This window comes from Pelodiscus sinensis, chromosome 4 (genome assembly GCF_049634645.1).
Source record: "Pelodiscus sinensis isolate JC-2024 chromosome 4, ASM4963464v1, whole genome shotgun sequence".
In the NCBI taxonomy this organism is placed as follows: Eukaryota; Metazoa; Chordata; order Testudines; family Trionychidae; genus Pelodiscus; species Pelodiscus sinensis.
The window spans coordinates 28,996,256-29,015,036 of record NC_134714.1 but is presented as its reverse complement, the minus strand read 5'-3'; the positions used below and the strand labels follow the sequence as shown (position 1 = coordinate 29,015,036).

Sequence of the window (18,781 nt, the reverse complement as noted above, 5' to 3'; positions counted from 1 at the left end):
TTTATGGATCTTGGGAAGTAGATAGAACAATCCTGGTCGGGGGTCAGAAGGTGATTCTGTGAGGATTTGTTCCCGAGTAGCTGTGGGGAGGCTTTTAAGGAGACAGTGTAGTTTCTTTTGGTAGTCCAAGGTGGGATCAGAGGGGAGAGGTTTGTAAAATGTGGTGTTCGAGAGTTGTCTGGTTGCCTCCTGGTTATAGTCGGCCTTATTCATAATGACCACAGCACCCCCTTTGTCAGCTGGTTTGATTACAATGTCCAGGTTGTTTTTGAGACTCTGGATGGCATGGTGTTCAGCGCGGCTAAGATTGTGTGTCGCTTGTTGTCGTTTGTGAATAATGTCAGTCTGTGCGTTGTTGCGGAAGCTGTGTATATAGAAATCCAGATTGTAATTCCGACCGTCAGGGGGAGTCCATATAGAATTATTTTTCCTTTGGTGTTGGTAGGGGGGATCTGGTAGGTCAGATTGATGTTCAGTGGTGGTTTGGAAATATTCTCGGAGACGGAGGCGGCGAAAAAAAGCCTCAAGGTCACCACAAAATTGTATCCAGTTTGTGGGGGACGTGGGGCAGAAAGAGAGACCCCGGGACAAGGCTATGTATGTGTGAGCAGAGAGGGGCAATTCCCGCCTTTGAAGTAGCAGGCACAGCCCCCTTTTCCCTCATTTCCTTCTTCACAGCCCTGGGCTAGGGACTTTCAACACTCTCCTCCTCAGCTGCTCTGCATATCAGAGAGAAACAATTGACAACCAATTGAGTACTTTAGTCAAAGAGAAACAATTGAGTACTTTAGATAGATTCCTCTCTTTATTCAATAAAACCAACCAAACAAAAAAGCTGCTAGCAGCTCTCACTGCCGCACAGAGACAAGCCACAGCAGCCAAGTCAAACTGAAAATAGCCCCCCCCCCCACACACACACACAAACACAAAACCTAAGGAATAAACCAACTAATAACCCAAGCAGACAGCTTGGTTTACACTGTTTGGGTGGTATACTCAGCCTTGGGGAGACATGTCAGTCCTGCCCAAGAACCAAAAATGTGGAAGATGCCGGAAGCCTATGCCAGCCTCTGATGCCCACAGCGAATGCATACGATATTTGGGGGACACACATGTACAACAAAAATGTGTCTACTGCGGCAGCCTGACAGCGAGGGCTCGCAAGGAAAGAGAACGTTCAGCCCACATGCTGTCTGTTGACAAAGCCCTTGACCTCCATAGCTATATAGGGGGCAATAAGGGCTCGAGTGCAAGATCCCCTTGGGGCAGTCCCTCCAGCCCTTTACCTCAGAAGGCACAATCAGAAACCAGACCCTCACCAGCCCGTTCTCTCCCCCCCAGGAATCAGTAAAGGGGATGAACCGGGCACCTTGGGCATGGGGAAATCTCAAGCCTCTTCTTTGACAGGCTCCAGAGTGCGCTCTAAACGGGGTCAAACCACCTGCCCAGGCATAAAAAAGGGCACCTACTAAGGGCCCTGATGTAACAGAAGCACTAGTGGCATCAAGGACACCCGGGGTGTCTCGAGCACACTCAGTATCCCCAGCACAACATGAACTCTCAATGGAGTCTCCACCACAGGTGCCAGGAGGTGACAGGGCTAGTCCCAGCTTCCCTCCAGTACCTCACACTAACCCCACATCTCCTGGGGTTGCGACCGCATCCATGCCACCATCTCATGTACCGGGAAACTCAGCAATGGCTCACAGGGCATCATCCCACAGCCATTCCCTAATGTGCAAAACACAGGTCCCACCGAGACAGGACAGGACAGCCAGAACTGGGCCTCCTCTTGGCCTTCGACACAGCACCACTCTTGTTTCCCATTACTGATAAGGGGATCGTCATGTTCACCCGCCTTGTCTCAAATCAGTGCCTACCAAGGGCATTCAAGGAGTAGGTTCTCCTCTCAACACTCCTCCCCAGAGAGAGCATATTCACTTTACGGGGCATATGGCTTGCCTCATTATCAATATCCTCCCTGGCATCCGGAATGGCACTATTATGACAGACACCATAATGATCTCCCTATCACTAATGGTCCCCCTATCACTGCGGGGCACCTTGTCATGCCTCCCCTCCCCTCCTATATCTGCACAGAGGTCTGTGACCTCTACAAGTTCAGACCCATCGCATTCCCTGTCTGAGGGCATGGACCTAGAGGAAGAGCAAATTGAGGACAAACCAATGGTACAGCAATCAGACACACCACCCAACGATAACTCCTCCTCCACTCCTGATGAAGTGGTTATCCCAAATGATCCAGCACCTGGTGATGATCTTAAACAGTTTGTTGTGTGGTTTGGTTTTTAGATACGAGAGGAACTAGTAAAAACACTTCAGATAAACTCTTGTTAACTTTATTGTGCACAGAATAGTAAAGGAAAGCAATGCAAAGTTACACAGATCCATTTCAATACATGAGATAATTAGCACAGACAATATAACAACACCTTTACCTAGGAAGATACACAAGCTACTCAAATATAAGAATATGAATATACATATACTTATTCCTACGAATATCTCACACACACACACACACACACACACACGGTCGTGGCCTCTTTCTTTCCCCATGCGCAGAGGCATCCACAATGCATTGGGCCGTAGGAACTGGTTCACCTTCTTGTTGCAGTGAGTAAGGTAGTGGAGATACCTTACTCCATCCCTCTCACTGATTAGATTTTCTACCCCTATATTTATACAAGACTTGGTCGGTCCAGTAATATCTACTAATTAATTACATTTGGAGTAAGATACCTATTATGCCAATATCTCGGATACATTTTGCTGTGCCAAAATATTGCAAAAGTGCTTAATTAATAGTTTTTGTCTGTCTCTGGAATTTTTCTCTTATCAAAAAATGGGATGTATTAGTACCAGGTTGTTTCTGGTCTTTTTGGTCTGGTCTTGCTGTCATGTACAAGTTATGCATAATTGGGCAAGCATTCCTGACTTTCCGCCACCCTTTCTGGCCTGGCCTGCGTGCATGCATATGTGCATGCTCAGGCTTGAGGCAGACCTAGTTTGAACTAGGGGGCAAGTGTAGACGTACCCTATCAGATTAGAGAGGTTCAACCTATAATACATATATGAAAATATGTTGACTAAAATATGAGAAATTATTATATTCGGTTCAAATACCTTGTTTTCAATAAAGGTTTATTAACTCCAATACATACTTTAGATATATCAGTTCGGATTTAAATATTCTCCATCTGTATTGATTTTGTATCTTCATGCTGTTCATTAGCTAGAGTTTTAATTTCCATATATATTCTAGAGACACATTAGCCACATTGCACAATAGATATAGTATTGCCATTTTAAACACTGGACCATATACTGGTCCAAATTTGGGAAAAACCTCCTCTTTCAGAAGATTCCTTCTTCCTCATGGCACGAGGAAGACAAGGCTTTCAAAAGAGCGTATCTGCTCTTCTGAAAAAAAAAAGTGGAAGAACAGACATGTTCCCTGGATGCGGCAGAGTTTTTCTGGGATACCTCAGTATCCCAGAAAAACCCCATAGTGTAGACGTAACCTTATTGATAGAAGGGAACTATGTTAAAATAACTGAGAAAAGAAATTAATCTGTATGTTACTTAGTTGTAAGCATGCTCATTTAGATGAGACTTTCAACCTGTGCGAAGTGTAAATTCTCATTCACATGAAATTGTTTCCATAATAGGAGCAATTAGAAAAAGAGAAGCAGCAGAATGAGGGACGGTCTACCAGTATCAGTGATAAAATATTTGAAAAGAAGCGTAAGTTTTTGGGTTTTGAAGTTTTTTTGGTTTTGTGGGTCTTATTTTTATCTGGGGTGAGGGGTGATTCTTGGTAAATGAAATTAATATAGTATTATTTAGGAAACATAATGGTGGTTGTTAAACTTGGTAAAGAACTGTGGCTTTTTTAATTTGTCCCCTTAAAAAGGGTAAGTTATGCAAAAAGGTCTTGGTACGTTAACATAGCATGATATTGGTTTCATTAATAAAATACATAAAAGCTTTAATTCGATACAAAGTTTCCTGCTAGGAAGGTAGTAGTATAATTGCCTGTCTCTTATTTCTAGGGTGCCATTACCATATTATTATATATTATTACTGTTTTCCCTAGCATCATAACAGAGCTGTATATAATATTTTAAATTTTATGTAAAGATTATGTAAAGTAAGATTGTTTATCAGAGTGCAGTATTTAAAATAAACTTTGTTTTAGGTAGAGACAGTAAAACATCAACTTTGTCAAAAAGCATATCTCTTTCTGTTTCTGGAAGCTCTTCAAGTGCATCAACAAGTAAGAAACAATTCTTTAAAAACATTTTAGAATACTTCTATCTCTCCTGTGCAAGTTTAAAACCAGACAAAGGTACAATTGACTCCCCTGAGGCCAGGCTTGCACTCACTGTGCACATAAGAAGCATTGCAGTGAAATATTTTCTTTATTGTTGTTTGGTAGTTCATGATGGGTGATATAACTGGAGTTTATTGCTATATCATCATCCTCCAGCTCTTTAATTTAGCATAATGGTCTCAAGCTCATGACCCATGGGCCATCTACAGCCAGAGCACTCTTCCTACTGATAAAAGACAAGTTGCAATCATTTCTGCTGTTTTAAAATTTATTTGTTGCTTATTTGTTTTAGGCAAAGAAGGGAAGAAATCTAAGTTAGTTCGAAGCCAGTCTTTCAGTACTCAAGCATTGCATCCAAAATATGGCAACATAGACAAGTGTTCTAAGTATGTTTTCTTCATTTTTAATTGCCCATTGAATAGATTCTGCTCCTAAGGTCAAATTCTGGTTATAGTTTGTAGAAATGCATATGTATTCTTCAAAGCATGGAGGAGAATATACACTCCAAAATGTACTGAATTCTAAGGTGTAACACCTCAGACCACCTAATAGCTGTGCAAAGCAGAAAAGCCTTCCCATTAGCATAACCTATCCCATCTCAGAGTTCTGACTAATGCAAAGCTTATATTATTAATTATTCTATGTACTTTTGGCCAAATCATGCCACTTTTCCTATGTTGTGCTCTCATATGCAAAACACTTCAAGCAATATTTTCCATCTGACTCTTTCCATCCAGGACAATGCCACAATAAATACTATTTTTGCAGCAAATGTTATCCACTTTATTCAGACACCATTACACTTTTTATTGTGCCATACACCTACATGGAGAACGTGCCAGATTTCTGTGCAGATGTACTAACTGCATAAGGCTCTAGTTCAGCAGTAGATTTTAATACATGCCTAACTTTAAGCACATGAGTCAATAGGACTGCTCACATGCTTAATGTTAGTTGCATGCCTAAGTACCTTGTTGAATAATGGCCTAAATCAGCAGTTTCTTATAATTGAAAAGGTTGTGAACTTTTTGCATTGGGGTGAAAAAAATTCCATTTGGAGACCCAGAATCACTGCTTGTGACTTACATAGTTTAATGTGCAATAGGTAATAATATGTCACTTACTTATTTTTTTAGTAAAAGTTCTGCAACAGGATATACTTCTTCTATACCTGGAGTGGGAAAGGCTTCTATGCTACCATTTAGTGGTAAGTGTTGCTGATGTCTTTGTTTTACTATATATTTTAGAAATGTCTGTCTCTCCCTCTGTCTGTGGTGTGTCCGTTTGTTCAAGAATTCCTCTTAAACGATAAGAGCTAGGGCCACCAAATTTAGTATGCAGCTTCTTTTTATCATAGTGTTTGGTTGTGCTAAGACAATGGGATATGCCTGGAATTCAGTTGTTTCAGCATCCACCACCCAAGATTGTCCTAGGGAGCAGCTGCTGGCTACCATGTACCTCCCTCCCATGCCCCTGGCTAGTGACAAGGAGGAGCTGGCCGGCAGCCTATACACCCTCACCTCCGCCCTCCATGGAGAAGTGAGTGAGTGGGGTGTGCAGCCCCCACACTTCCAGTCTGGCCCCGGAGAGAAGCAGACCAGGGAGTCGGGGAGCAAAGCCGGGGAGCATGCAGGCAGCGGACAGCCCAGACGCGCCGCGGCTGTCCCGCTGCCGGCGTCCTCAGAGACTTTGCTCCCCGTCTCCCTGGTCTGCTGGTCTCCAGCAGACCAGGGAGACACGGAGCAAACCCCGTTCGTAACTGCGGATCCGACATAAGTCGGATCCACGTAACTCGGGGACTGCCTGTATAACAATTAGCTATCTAGTTGGCATAAATTATGCTTGTAATTATTTGCATTCACAAATTTTGTATGTCAAAAGGGAGACTAGTTTTAAAAAGCTTCCTCTAGACATGTATCTCTCATATTTCATACATTAAAATTGATTGATTTTCTGTAGACCGTCTCAGAAAGTCTATAGATTATCAACTATTTTTCTGTACTTCAACATACGATTTTTTTAGCAAAAATCTTTATATTAGCACAGTTTTCTTATAGACAGGACAATTTTATGGTATATCAAACAGGAACAGCTGTTCAACCTACCCAAAGATGTGTTGTCCCTGTGTTTCATTTAGACTTAATTGTGTACTACTTTCTTTCAGATGATTCATTCCGGACACGTTCCTCCAATACTAGTGGGAATGTTGTCTTTTCTTCCAGTGCCACTGTAGCGACTTCCTCCCGTAGTACAACTAACTCAATCGACCAAAAGAACAATGGAACTAAAGACAGTCAGTCACGAAAAATGAGCTTGTAAGTGATTGATTAGTGTTATGACCACCTTCTGGGAAATATTTATAAATGGAACTCAGAACAATCTATAAAATGCAGTTTATTTTTGTTCATATCTGTTGCGTGCAATTTTCTGTTCTCAGATTTTTGTGTACATAAATCAAATGAAATATTGTCTGTGAAAATTTGAGTTCTCCAAGCATGTTTATGATTATCTCATGCCCCAATGAACAATTCTTTCATATTTCTTTCATACTATTTCCTAAATGTATCTTTTGAATCTTTTTGAGTGGTTTTGGGAGTAGAATGCTGATCAGTATTTCCTTGCATATGGTTGGTTCTCAACAAATCACTTCTTAGGGTATGTCTACACAGCGAAGTTATTTTGAAATAACAGCTGTTATTTCGAAATAACTTTACCCGCATCTACACAGCCAAACCGCTATTTCGAAATTAAATCGAAATAGCGGAGGTCTTATTTCGTAATTGGTAAACCTCATTCCACAAGGAATAGCGCCAATTTTGAAATTGCTATTTTAAAATAAGTGCTGTGTAGACACTTATTTCAAATTAGGGGGCCTACAGTCCTTCCCAGGGTGCCCTGGTGTCCACTCTGGGCACAACCAAGAAAATTCCTCTCCCTCCCCTGCCTCCTCCCCCGGAGCCCTTAAAAGGGTGGACTCTCACTACAGTGCCTATGCCTCCTCCAAGCCCAGAGCCAGCAGTTGCTGCACCTGACCCAGTGGCCCCAGCATGAGCCAGGCAGCCAGTGCCAGCTAGCCCTCCACCGGTCCCCAGGAGCAGTCTGCCAGCTCCCAGGAGCCTGCCAGGGGCCGGAAAAGGCAGGCGCCTGCCTGGTCCAGTGCGGAGATCAGGGACCTAATTCAGGTTGGGGGGATGCCTACAACGTCCATGATCTCCGCCCTAAACGGAGGAACGCAACCGTCTGCAGGCGGATGGCTGCCAGCCTGGCGACCAAAGGCCACATGCGAACCCGGGAGCAGGTTCTCATGAAAATCAAGGAGCTACAGCAGGAGTATGCCAGGGCCACAGGGGGCAGCTCCTAACCAGGTCCGCGGCAACTAGACCCAGACCCCTGTCCCAATTTTGATGCCGTGGACCGCATCCTAGGGGGCAGGATGGTCCATGACCCCCAGGTGGTCATCGACCCTGGAGCAGAGCTTGCTGCCTCCTGCCGCTCCAGCCCTTCCTGCTGCCTCTCCAGCTACCGCTCTTCCTCCCACTCCTTTTCCCCCGCCTGCTTCTTCCTTCCCACACCCCCAGGGATGCCAAGGCCTCCGCAGACATGATTCTGGGAGACAGTTGGGCCGGTGAGACCCCCCAACCCTGAACTTCTCCTCCCCCTTCCTCCCATTGCCTCCCCCGGCCAGCTCCCTTCTCCCAGGTTTACCCCTCCCCTCTCCCACCTTCCCTCCTCCCATCTCTCAACTTCTTTCCCTAGTATCACCTCAGTTTCATTCCCCCCACCCCAGTTTTGTTCAATAAAGAGGCTTTGTTGTAATGAACACGTGTCATTTATTGTACAGCAAGAAGGGGGGTTAGGGAGGAGTAAGTGGAAGGACATGAGGGAGCAATGAGGCACAAGCCCCCAATGGAGCACACCAGGGAGACTGTTACTGCCTGCAGAACGTGCTGCCAGGCTTGCAGCAACACGTCCAGGAGAACCACCAGAGTGTCCAGGGGCAGCTCTGGCTCCATGTTGCAGCGTGCTGTGATGTCCTGAGTGAGGGCAACCAGAACACGCAGAGAAAAAAATGCTTTGCTGTCCCTCATCAAGGTAGGCAAGCAAGCCGGGAAACCTTAGAACCAGCTGACCCGGGGAGTCCCTTTAAGCACGGGTCTCAGCCTCAGGCAGCAGCCACACAAGGTAACTCCTGACCTGATGCCCTGCCAGAACCAGTTCTGGCCAGCCTTAAATGTGATTCAGCATCCACTCAGTGTGGATGCGCTACTTTGAAATAGCAAAACGCTATTTCGAAATGCATTTTTTGTGTAGACACGTTATTTTGAAAAAAGCTATTTCGAAATAATGCTGTAGTGTTGACATATCCTTACTCTGATACTTTGGCTACGTGTTGCTAGTTTAGAGGTCTGCATTCTAATTTACAAGTACAAAATGTTTTATCTAGTTATGTTGTTACCTGGAATTATAATCCTTTTCTTAACTGGAAATGGTATTATACAACACATACCTTTTTGTATGCATACAAAAAATGCAAAGCAGATTTTGGATTGTTATCTTTGACATATTTTAACAAAATTCAAGGAAATGAAAAAAAGAAAGGCAGTTAACATGATATATACTCTACTCCATCCACAAGGACACATACTATCATTATCACAATTAGCAAACACCAAAATCTGACATTTACTCTGCCCCCTTTTCTAATACAACCAACCGTTACAGCAAGAATCTACAATTACTAGCTGTTAAGTTAAGCTTCTTAAATATGCTTTGTGCGTGTAGCAATCCATCCTATCAACTTCACAATGAAGTGTTTTGTTTGTTGTGGGTGGAGCTAGTAGGAACACCTATAATTGAGGTTTTCTGGCAATTTACATTATAAAACCTTGATTTCATTTTCTTACAACTTGTTCTTACTTGTTCATACAAATTGTTTGGCTTGAAATTGTCCATGTTGCCAAAATAGTTCAGCTATTTCATAGAAAAAAATTAGAGGAAGTTATATTGTCCTGCCCATGTTAAAAATTCTGGCCACCTTTTTCTTTGAAACTCCAGTGCTCCAATATTTTGGAGCAAGATCCTAACACTGGATAAGGAACATGGTCTTTGTGTCGGAGATGTGCCTTTTTCCTTGACTGTGAAAATCTGCTCAGATTTGGCCAGGTTAAAAGCTTTGAAAAATCTTTAGATTTTTAGCAACTAAATTTCCCAATGATTCCATCTACATTTTGGCATGCTCCAGCCAAAGGCTGAGTAGAACTTTTCCTTGCATGTGCCACGCCAAGTCTGGGTATGGGTACCTGAAATAAGAGCAACTCTGATGATGACCAATATGGGCATCAACGTGATGCTACATAACAGAATTTCTATTTTTCTGGGTTTCTTAAACCTAGGAAATTGTTGAAACAAAATTATGTTCAAAACATTATTCAGGTTGCAAGTCAAAGACTGAAAATATTAGAAAGTGACAGAGTCAAGGTTGCCTGTCCCTGGAAGTAAATTAGGTTTGTGCAGTTAAGGAGGTTGTTTTTAGGACCCTACCCTCATTGTTGCACGAGCTAGAAGGTTTTATAAATGAGGCAGGAGAATGCAGGAAGAGAAGGGAATGGGTCTTGCATTTAAGGCAGTTGAATGTTGCCCTGAAAAATTGTGTTCTCTCCCTGCCTCTGCCACTGATTTCCTGTGTGATGCTTGGCAAGTCTCTTCAGACACACTTTTTACAGATGGACACTGATTTTGCATTCCTCATTTGTTGGGTACCTGACCTAAGATTATTGGTATGTCTACACTGTAATTAATAATCCACGGTTGGCCTGTATCAGCTGACTTGGAATCACAAGGCTCTTGCTTTAGGGCTGTTAGTGCTGACATCTGGGTTCAGTGTGATGCCTGGGCTCTAGGAACCTATGAGGTGTGAGGGTCCCAGAGCTCGGGCCTGAGCAAGAACATTTATGCTGCAATTAAACAGCACCTCCCATAAACCCAAGTGAACTGGCACAGGCCAGCTGTGGGTATCTTATTGTAATGTATTCTTTGGGGACTGGTTTGAAAAAGTGCTTTGTACTCACTGCTGCAACTGAAATCAATATGCACTATGCTTTGCACATGGAATGTGCTATAATATGTTAAGTGCGCTGAAAAATCAGGTCCTAGATGTCTCAACTAATGTAGCTAAAACAATAATCTCTCCTCTGAGAGAAGGTGTTTGTGAAGGATACACATACTATAGTGAAGAGTGCCATAGCAAATCTCATGAAGAAATGAATAATTCAGTCTTTAGAGCAGTGTTTGAATAGTGTGCAGTAATGAAGGCATGAGATCACACATTGAATGAATATAAAATAAAATATTGAATAGCTTCTTAAGTGAGGATCATCCATCCTGTGCACTGAATGAGGCAGGAATAATATGGAAAAATAGTGCATGATCAAATAATCAGACTGTCTGTCAATACATATGCACAAGGGTGCCCAACATTTAAGTGACTGACTTTGTAAAATTAATGTTTTATTAACATAGTTTTTGTGTGTAAATCTATACATATTTTTAAGTTTATGTATGTATGTAACTGAAAGATCAAGGTTTTTATAGATAGATTAAAGATAAAAATCACAACTGGGTAGGATTTTAATTACATTTTAAATTGACATATTGTTTTGCTCAGTAATTATATAATTACCTATATTTCTTTGTTTCACAAACCTCTCTCATGCAAACAAATAGAAGTTCACTTTTGGTAGCATGACAAAAATATAAGAGTGATCATTTTTTGTGATTTGTAAATGGAGTCACAATCTTCATGGGACTTTCTAATATCCACGTGATGTACTTGGGTGAAGAAATTTGCATTGGAATCTTTACATTAGTAATTGTATGTTTACAAACTTACGCTGGAGCTCTGTTTCCTCTTGAGCCCACATCAGAGATGGGCATAAAGAAAAATGATCCATCTAATTCTTGGAATAATTTATATTTCTTAAATTAATCTAATTTTAATCATTATCCAATTCACACAGTAAATTTCAATTAGTAGAAAGACATCCATTGATTTTAGTGTCATTTGATTGGGCCTGTAGTTTTCAGGCAGTAGAAATCACATGAGTTAAGAATTGTGCAGAAGAGGCCTCCTATCATATCTGTGATGTCTTAATCACAGAAGATATAAGGATCTGAATTTAAGTATATTTTTGGACTATAGAAGAATCCCAAAGAATTATCAGTTAAATGCTTCAGCCCACAAGAGAGGCAATTTTCAGAGAAAAGCCTGGGTAGATCTGCTTGTTATTAGCGAATAGACTGTTAAATTGAGTCATCCTAGAACAGACATTGACTTGAATCATAAATGTTAGGAATGCTATAAGAATCATATTGTACTATTATGATGTTTAGTTTTATTGTTTTCATGTATGTGTTTCCTCATTTTTGAGGATTTTAGAAATTTTCTTTTAGCAAAAGATTTTTTTTCATTATATTAATATAACATAACTAATTTAAATACAAGAAAGAAAGAAAGAAAATATTTGTGTGTGTTCTATAGAGGATCCAGTAAAAATCCTGGCCTGATAAACTATTCAAGAAATCTATTCTACTCCAGTACATTGGCATGCTGATAATGAGAATTTTGCACTAGGTTCTGTGGTGTAGAACCAACCTCCTAAAGAGCAGGGGAGAATTCCTGGCCCACTGATGTCAATAGCAAAGTCATTGGTGTCAAGGAAGCCTGGATTTCACCAAAATCTCAGTAACCGGTTTTCAGGCCACATATATTGGTGCATGAACCTATAATAATATTGGTATGTGATATCACATACATCATCCTTTTAGAGAAATAATACTGATAAGTGAATTGAGCACAAAGCTGGGAGTTAGGAGCTCCTGTCTTCTGTCTCCTTTCTGCCATTGACTTGCTTCATGGCTTTGAGCAGGTTGCATAACTTTCTAAACAGTATCAAAGGAGTAGCTGTGTTAGTCTGAATCTGAAAAAGCGATGAGGAGTCCTGTGGCACCTTAGGGTATGTCTAGACTACATGGCTCTGTCAATGGAGCCATGTAGATGAGTTTACTAGACATAGGAAAATGAAGCAGCCATTTAAATAATCGCCGCTTCATTTACATCAAAATCATAAATGTTAGGAATGCTATAAGAATCCTATTGTACTATTATGATGTTTAGTTTTATTGTTTTCATGTATGTGTTTCCTCATTTTTGAGGATTTTAGAAATTTTCTTTTAGCAAAAGATTTTTTCATTATATTAATATAACATGATAACTAATTTAAATACAAGAAAGCTGTTTGGCGGCACAGCGGAGCAGTCTGGACGTGCTGCGGTCGACAAGGGAAGCCTTTGTCGTGAAATGAGGTTTACCGGAGCAGTCGACAAAGGCGTCCCTTGTCGACCGTGGCGCGTCCAGACTGCCCTGCTGTGCCGCCAAACAGCTGATCAGCACAGTGCAGCATCCATTTTTATGTAAATGAAGCAGCGATTATTTAAATTGCAGCTTCATTTTCCTATGTCTAGTAAACTCACCTACATGGCTCCGTCGACGGAGCCATGTAGTCTAGATATACCCTTATAGACTTAACAGATTTATAACTGCCTCTGGAATTTCCACTACATGCATCTGACGAAGTGGGTCTTTGCCCACAAAAGCTTATGCTCCAATAAATCTGTTAGGGTATGTCTACACTACAGCATTATTTCAAAATATCTTATTTTGAAATAGTTAATTTGAAATAAGTTATTTTGAAATAACGTGTCTACACACAAAATGCATTTCGAAATAGCGTTTTGCTATTTCAAAATAGCAGATCCACACTGAGTGGACACTGAATCTCATTTAAGGCCGGCCAGAACCAGATCCGGCAGGGCATCAGGTCAGGAGTTACGTTGTGTGGCTGCTGTCTGAGGCTATCTGAGGCCTGTACTTAAAGTGACACCCCCTGAACAGCCGGTTCTCAGCTTTCCCTGCTTGCTTGCCTACCTTGATGAGGGACAGCAAAGCATTTTGTATCTGCGTGCTGTGATTGCCCTCACTCGAGACACCACAGCACTCTGCAACATGGAGCCAGAGCTGCCTCTGTGCACTCTGGTGCTTCTTGTGGACACGTTGCTGCGAGCCAGGCTGCACTTTCTGCAGGCTGCCATCCAGGAGGTCCATTGGGGGCTGTCAGTATATAGGAGGCCCTGCAGGAGAACTTCCACCCTGAGGAGTACTAAAAGCCTCCCTGGTCTGCTCCACTGGGGGCTGTGCCTCATTCCTCCCTCATGTCCTTCCACCCCTCCCTAGCCCCCCTAAGCCCTCTTCCTGATGTCAAATAAAATACATGTATTTTCTTGAACACAAACTCTCCTTATTTAACAAAACTGGAGGGGGAGGGGACAAAACTCTGGTGAGACTGGGGAAAGGAGGCAGGAGAGGGGAGAAGAGAGGGTGGGAGGGGAAAGGGGAAACCTGGGAGGAGGGAGCTGGAAGGGGGAAGCAAGGGGAAGAAGGGGGAGGGGAAGCTCAGGGTTGGGGGTTTCACCGGACCAACTTGATTTTCATGCAAACCTGCTCCTGGGTCCGCTTGTGGCCTTTGATGGCCAGCGTGGCAGCTATCCTGCCATAGACAGCTGAGTTCCTCCATCTAGTGTGGATATCATGGGCGTTGGGGGCATTCCTCCAAACCTGAATAAGGTCTATGATCTCCACCCTGGACCAGGAAGGCGCCTGCCTTCTCCAGGCCCTGGCAGGCTCGTGGGAGCTGGCAGACTGCTCCTGGGGAGCGTAGGAGGGCTGGCTGCCAGTGGCTTGCTGGCTCATGTTTTGGGGCCACTGGGTCGGGGCAGTGACTTCTGGCTCTGAGCTGGCAGGCTTGGAGTTGGCACAGGCACTGTGGCCAGAGTCAACCCCTTTAAGGGCCCTGGGGAGCGGGCAGGGAGAGGAGTGTTCTTGGCTGAGGCTGGAGTGGCCACCAGGGCACCCTGGGAAATCTGGAGGCCCCTATTTCTATATAAGTGTCTACACTGCACTTATTTCTATATAGCTATTTCGAATTTGGCATTATTCCTCGTGGAATGAGGGTCACCAAATTCGAAATAAGCACTCCACTATTTCGAATTAATTTTGAAATAGTGGTTTGGCTGTACAAAGTTATTTCAAAATAACGGCTGTTATTTCGAAATAACTTTGCTGTGTAGACATACCCTTAGTGTATAAGGGTATGTCTACACTACCCCGCTAGTTCGAACTAGCGGGGTAATGTAGGCATACCGCACTTGCAAATGAAGCCCGGGATTTGAATTTCCCGGGCTTCATTTGCATAAGCGGGGAGCCGCCATTTTTAAAACCCCGCTGGTTCGAAACCCCGTGCAGCACGGGGCTCGAACTAGGTTGTTCAGACTAGGATTCCTATTCCGAACTACCGGTACACCTCGAAGTTCCACGAGGTGTACTGGTAGTTCGGAATAGGAATCCTAGTCCGAACTACCTAGTTTGAGCCCCGTGTAGCCGCGCTGCACGGGGTTCGAACCAGCGGGGTTTTAAAAATGGCGGCTCCCCGCTTATGCAAATGAAGCCCGGGAAATTCAAATCCCGGGCTTCATTTGCAAGTGCGGTATGCCTACATTACCCCGCTAGTTCGAACTAGGAGGGTAGTGTAGACATACCCTATGGTGCCACAGGACTCCTAGTCACTTTTTCTAAAAAGTGTTATCCTACTGCCAGTTTTAGTTAATAGCAATGTGAGTTGTTTTGGGCCCTCTTTCCCCTCTAATAAAATGGAGGCAGTGAATATCTTAGTGTCTGTATATTAGAATGTCCTAAATATATTTTTGATAGAGAGAAGTGCCTTTTGATATGATGAGGTACCAAGAATCAGTGTTTGTTCAGATCTCTGAAATTAAATGTTGTTCTTCCAAAGATCTCTGTGCTTTTCATATATTGATTAATTGATATTCCCACAACTTTTGTGAAATTGGCAAGTAATGTTTTATCAGTGGGTAAAGAAATTAAATGATAAGTTGTGACTTTCCAGTTCACATGTTGAAATCAGTGGCAGAATCAGAAATAAAACCCAGGAGACCTTTAACCACTAACTATATCATTCCTTAGGACTGGTACACATTTTACCAACATAACTGAAGCCTTCTGGAGCAGACTTGCTTGAGAAGTACCCCTCAGTATGAAATATGTCCTAAATTATGAGTTAATTGACTTTTTTGTAAAGTGGATTTCCAAGTAGTTCCTGCATAACAGATATGCCTCATATAATGGCACTTAGTATTCAGATATTACCAAATACTTGAATATATAAACAATAATTTTTAAATGTTTCTTCTTTTGTATAAAGAAAAAACAGAAAATCAAACTCTTAGATCATCTGACAGAAATGGAAGCACACCAAAGACTACTGGAGGCAAAGCGATTTTGTGATAACAATGGTTGGAGCAACAGCTGGGGAATCTGATGGCTGGACAGGAGAGACTTAGTGCATCTTGCTATGTTAAAACCTATCTTTTAAGCAATTTACTAAGTTGTAACATAACTCCATATAAATAATGTAATGGTTGCAGAATTCCAATGTTGTAGTGAAGTGTTAATGAAATGTAACTTTAGCTATGTGCTTTAACTGCTGCAGCTAAAGAGATAAGGTTTTTGTTCTTCAATTATGCCTTTGTAGTTCAGATTCTTGGATTTAGGATGCAAATATCCTACTTAATTGTACTTATTTAGGGTTTTAGCAGTTCCTAACATCCCTTTGTTATGGAAGAAAAATTTGCTGAAATTGTTCTATATATGGGATTAACCGAGAAATTAATTTCACCTTTCAAAAACTCTTCAAATTCAATTTAAACTAAAATCCAGAAGTACCACTAAGCAGATGAAATAAGATTGTGCTATGAATTGGGATGTGGTATCAATACGTGTACTAACTCAAGTTTATACAAATCCTTTACAAGTTTTCCAAAAATGTTCAAAGTAAATACCTCCAAATTATATCAGAATGATTTCTTTTGTTTCATAAGACAGTTTTGTTGTATAAATACATTATTTAATTTTTAGTATTTCAGAGTGTATTTTCTCTTCACCTAATATTTTAAAAATGATGAATCTAGTTTTTAATTAGCTGTTATTCCAAGCTATCATGCTTTAGCTTTGTCAACATTTGTTTGTATTAAGGCTGATGTTTCTATCAAACTTTGCCTGTGAAAAACATGCAGTTCTATTTAAAAAGTTCTATTTATGCCAATACTTGAGAGATACTGTATGAAGCTATTGTCAGCTTCTCTATTTCAAAATGCAATCAGCATAACTATATTGATATCAGAAAATATCTGTTTTTTAAATTTATTGGTGTATGATAAAGATGATCTAATTAGTGAATGCATGTGTGTGTGGTTAGTTTTTACCATGTGAAATAATGAATGATTAATGTACTCAGAATAAAAACTTAGGATAATGCAGTACTTGCATGTTTGTGGAAAAAAGAGTTATTTTTGCAATGTCTATTTTATAATTGAAGAAAAATAAAAGCATTTAATGATAGAAGTTATTTATTTTAAATAACACTGCAACCAGTTCTCTTGCTCTTCAGTGAAGATGTGCATTAGTAGTTTGCAGTGTATTGTCATGTAATGTCTGGATTATTAGCTCCTTATAGTATATTTGAATTTTGGTGAGCCTAGTCATAGCATTTATTAATTTATTCCTTCTTTCCTTGATATTATTTGCACTCTGTGGACATGAAGTATGGTGAGGCGTCATCTGGAGTCCTGTGTCCAGTTGTGGGCACTACATTTAGGAAAGATGTAGACCAGGGATGTCAAACTCCTGGCCCATGTGCCATCCCTGACCAAAGCAGTTGTGCATTCTGGCCCAGGAATCCCAGCACACCTGATATGAACCCAGATATGTTAAGGACTGTTATAAAGAGGACAGTGATGATAATTGTTCTCCATATCCATTGAAGTAAAACAGAAAGCAGTGGGTTTAATCTCCAACAAGGGAGATGTGTTAGATAATAAGGAAACTTTTTAACTATAAGAGTAGTTAGTCACTAGAATAGATTTTCAAGTGAGGTTGTGGAATCCCATCACTAGAGGTTTTTAAGAACATTTTGGACAAACATATGTTAGGGATGGTCTAGATTCATTTTGTTCTGCACCTGATAATGGGGTTAGACTTGATGACTTATTGAGATCTCATCCAGCTCTACATTTCTATGACTCTATGATTGGTTCAAATCTGCAGTATTTTCTCTTTTGCTTGAGTTAGGCTCATTTAAATTACAGATTCTTTTTGAAAAATCTGCTCTGAACTTCCACTATGAAGAACATTGTGTATTGGTGCAAGAACACAGACCTCGCAAAGCAGTATCAGGAGAAATTGTTGAGCCTTGATTATTATGTGGTTTTCTGTGGCAGATGGCTATGTTCTTCCTTTTCTCCTTTCTTCCACATTTCTGACTCTGGCAGGAAGATAGGCTATGTCTAGACTACATCCCTCTTTCGACAGAGGGGTGTAAATTAAACACTTCAAAATTGCAAATGAAGTGAGGATTTAAATATCCTGCGCTTCATTTGCATAATAGCATCATGGTGCTCTTTCGAAAAAGCGCCATTTTGAAAGTAAAAACGCGGTCTAGGCGCGGTTCTTTCAAAAATGGCAGGCTTTTTTGAAAGAGCCTGTAAACCTCGTTTTTTGAGGATTACAGGATCTTTCGAAAAAGCCTGCCATTTTCGAAAGAACCATGTCTAGACCGTGGTTTTACTTTCGAAATGGTGCTTTTTCGGAAGAGTGCCATGACATGATTATGAAAAAGAATCCCGGGATATTTAAATCCTCACTTCATTTGTAATTTCTAAGTGTCTAATTTACATCCATCTATCGAAAGGGGGATGTAGTCTAGACACAGCCATAGCGTTTTCCTTTTCAGTCTGTCCCCTTCATCTTCCCTTCTTCCTGGCCTTGTGGATCAACCTGTCTGTGGATGAATCTGTCTGTCTACATCTGTGTAGGTATTTTTATGTCTCCTATCATCATAATATCTGAGTAATCTTGGAAACACCTCAGTTGCACTTTGGACAGCTCTCCAGAAGTCTATATGAAAAAGAGTTCCAGTTGAGTCTGTTTACTTCATGAAATCTATATGAATCAATCCAAAGAGCCACAAGTGGCTCAACACACACAGAGTGTAATTATATCATTAAGATGAAGATACTGCGTTCTTTCTTCTTCTCCATTGAAATCACTATGCTCTTGTTTTGCATTTAGCCATCAGAAATACACATTTTTAAATGGTTTTTCTGTTCACTATTTCAGTGACTCTAGTCTGTGAATGGAGTTTTTTTCCCCTTTACTGAAGTTTTCTGTCTCTTACTGAAAGGCAGCAATATTTGTTTAGGTATGTAGGAAACTTTCAAATCAATACATTTTTAATG

The 18,781-nt window shown here is 41.3% G+C and overlaps 1 protein-coding gene across 6 annotated transcripts in view; it reads left to right on the top strand.

Annotated features, from left to right (window-relative positions):
- PPP4R4 (protein phosphatase 4 regulatory subunit 4) overlaps positions 1-17,873 on the top strand; it is a 151,191-nt gene extending 133,318 nt beyond the window's left edge. For all 6 annotated transcript variants that reach the window (XM_006133679.4, XM_025189915.2, XM_075926659.1 and 3 more), the window contains 6 exons: positions 3,693-3,768; positions 4,223-4,300; positions 4,650-4,743; positions 5,494-5,564; positions 6,522-6,672; positions 15,691-17,873. In XM_006133679.4, coding sequence (XP_006133741.2) covers positions 3,693-3,768; positions 4,223-4,300; positions 4,650-4,743; positions 5,494-5,564; positions 6,522-6,672; positions 15,691-15,715 — 495 coding nt within the window. In that variant the 3' untranslated portion in view covers positions 15,716-17,873. The remainder of the gene's footprint in view (positions 1-3,692; positions 3,769-4,222; positions 4,301-4,649; positions 4,744-5,493; positions 5,565-6,521; positions 6,673-15,690) is intronic.
- The last annotated feature ends 908 nt before the right edge of the window (positions 17,874-18,781 follow it).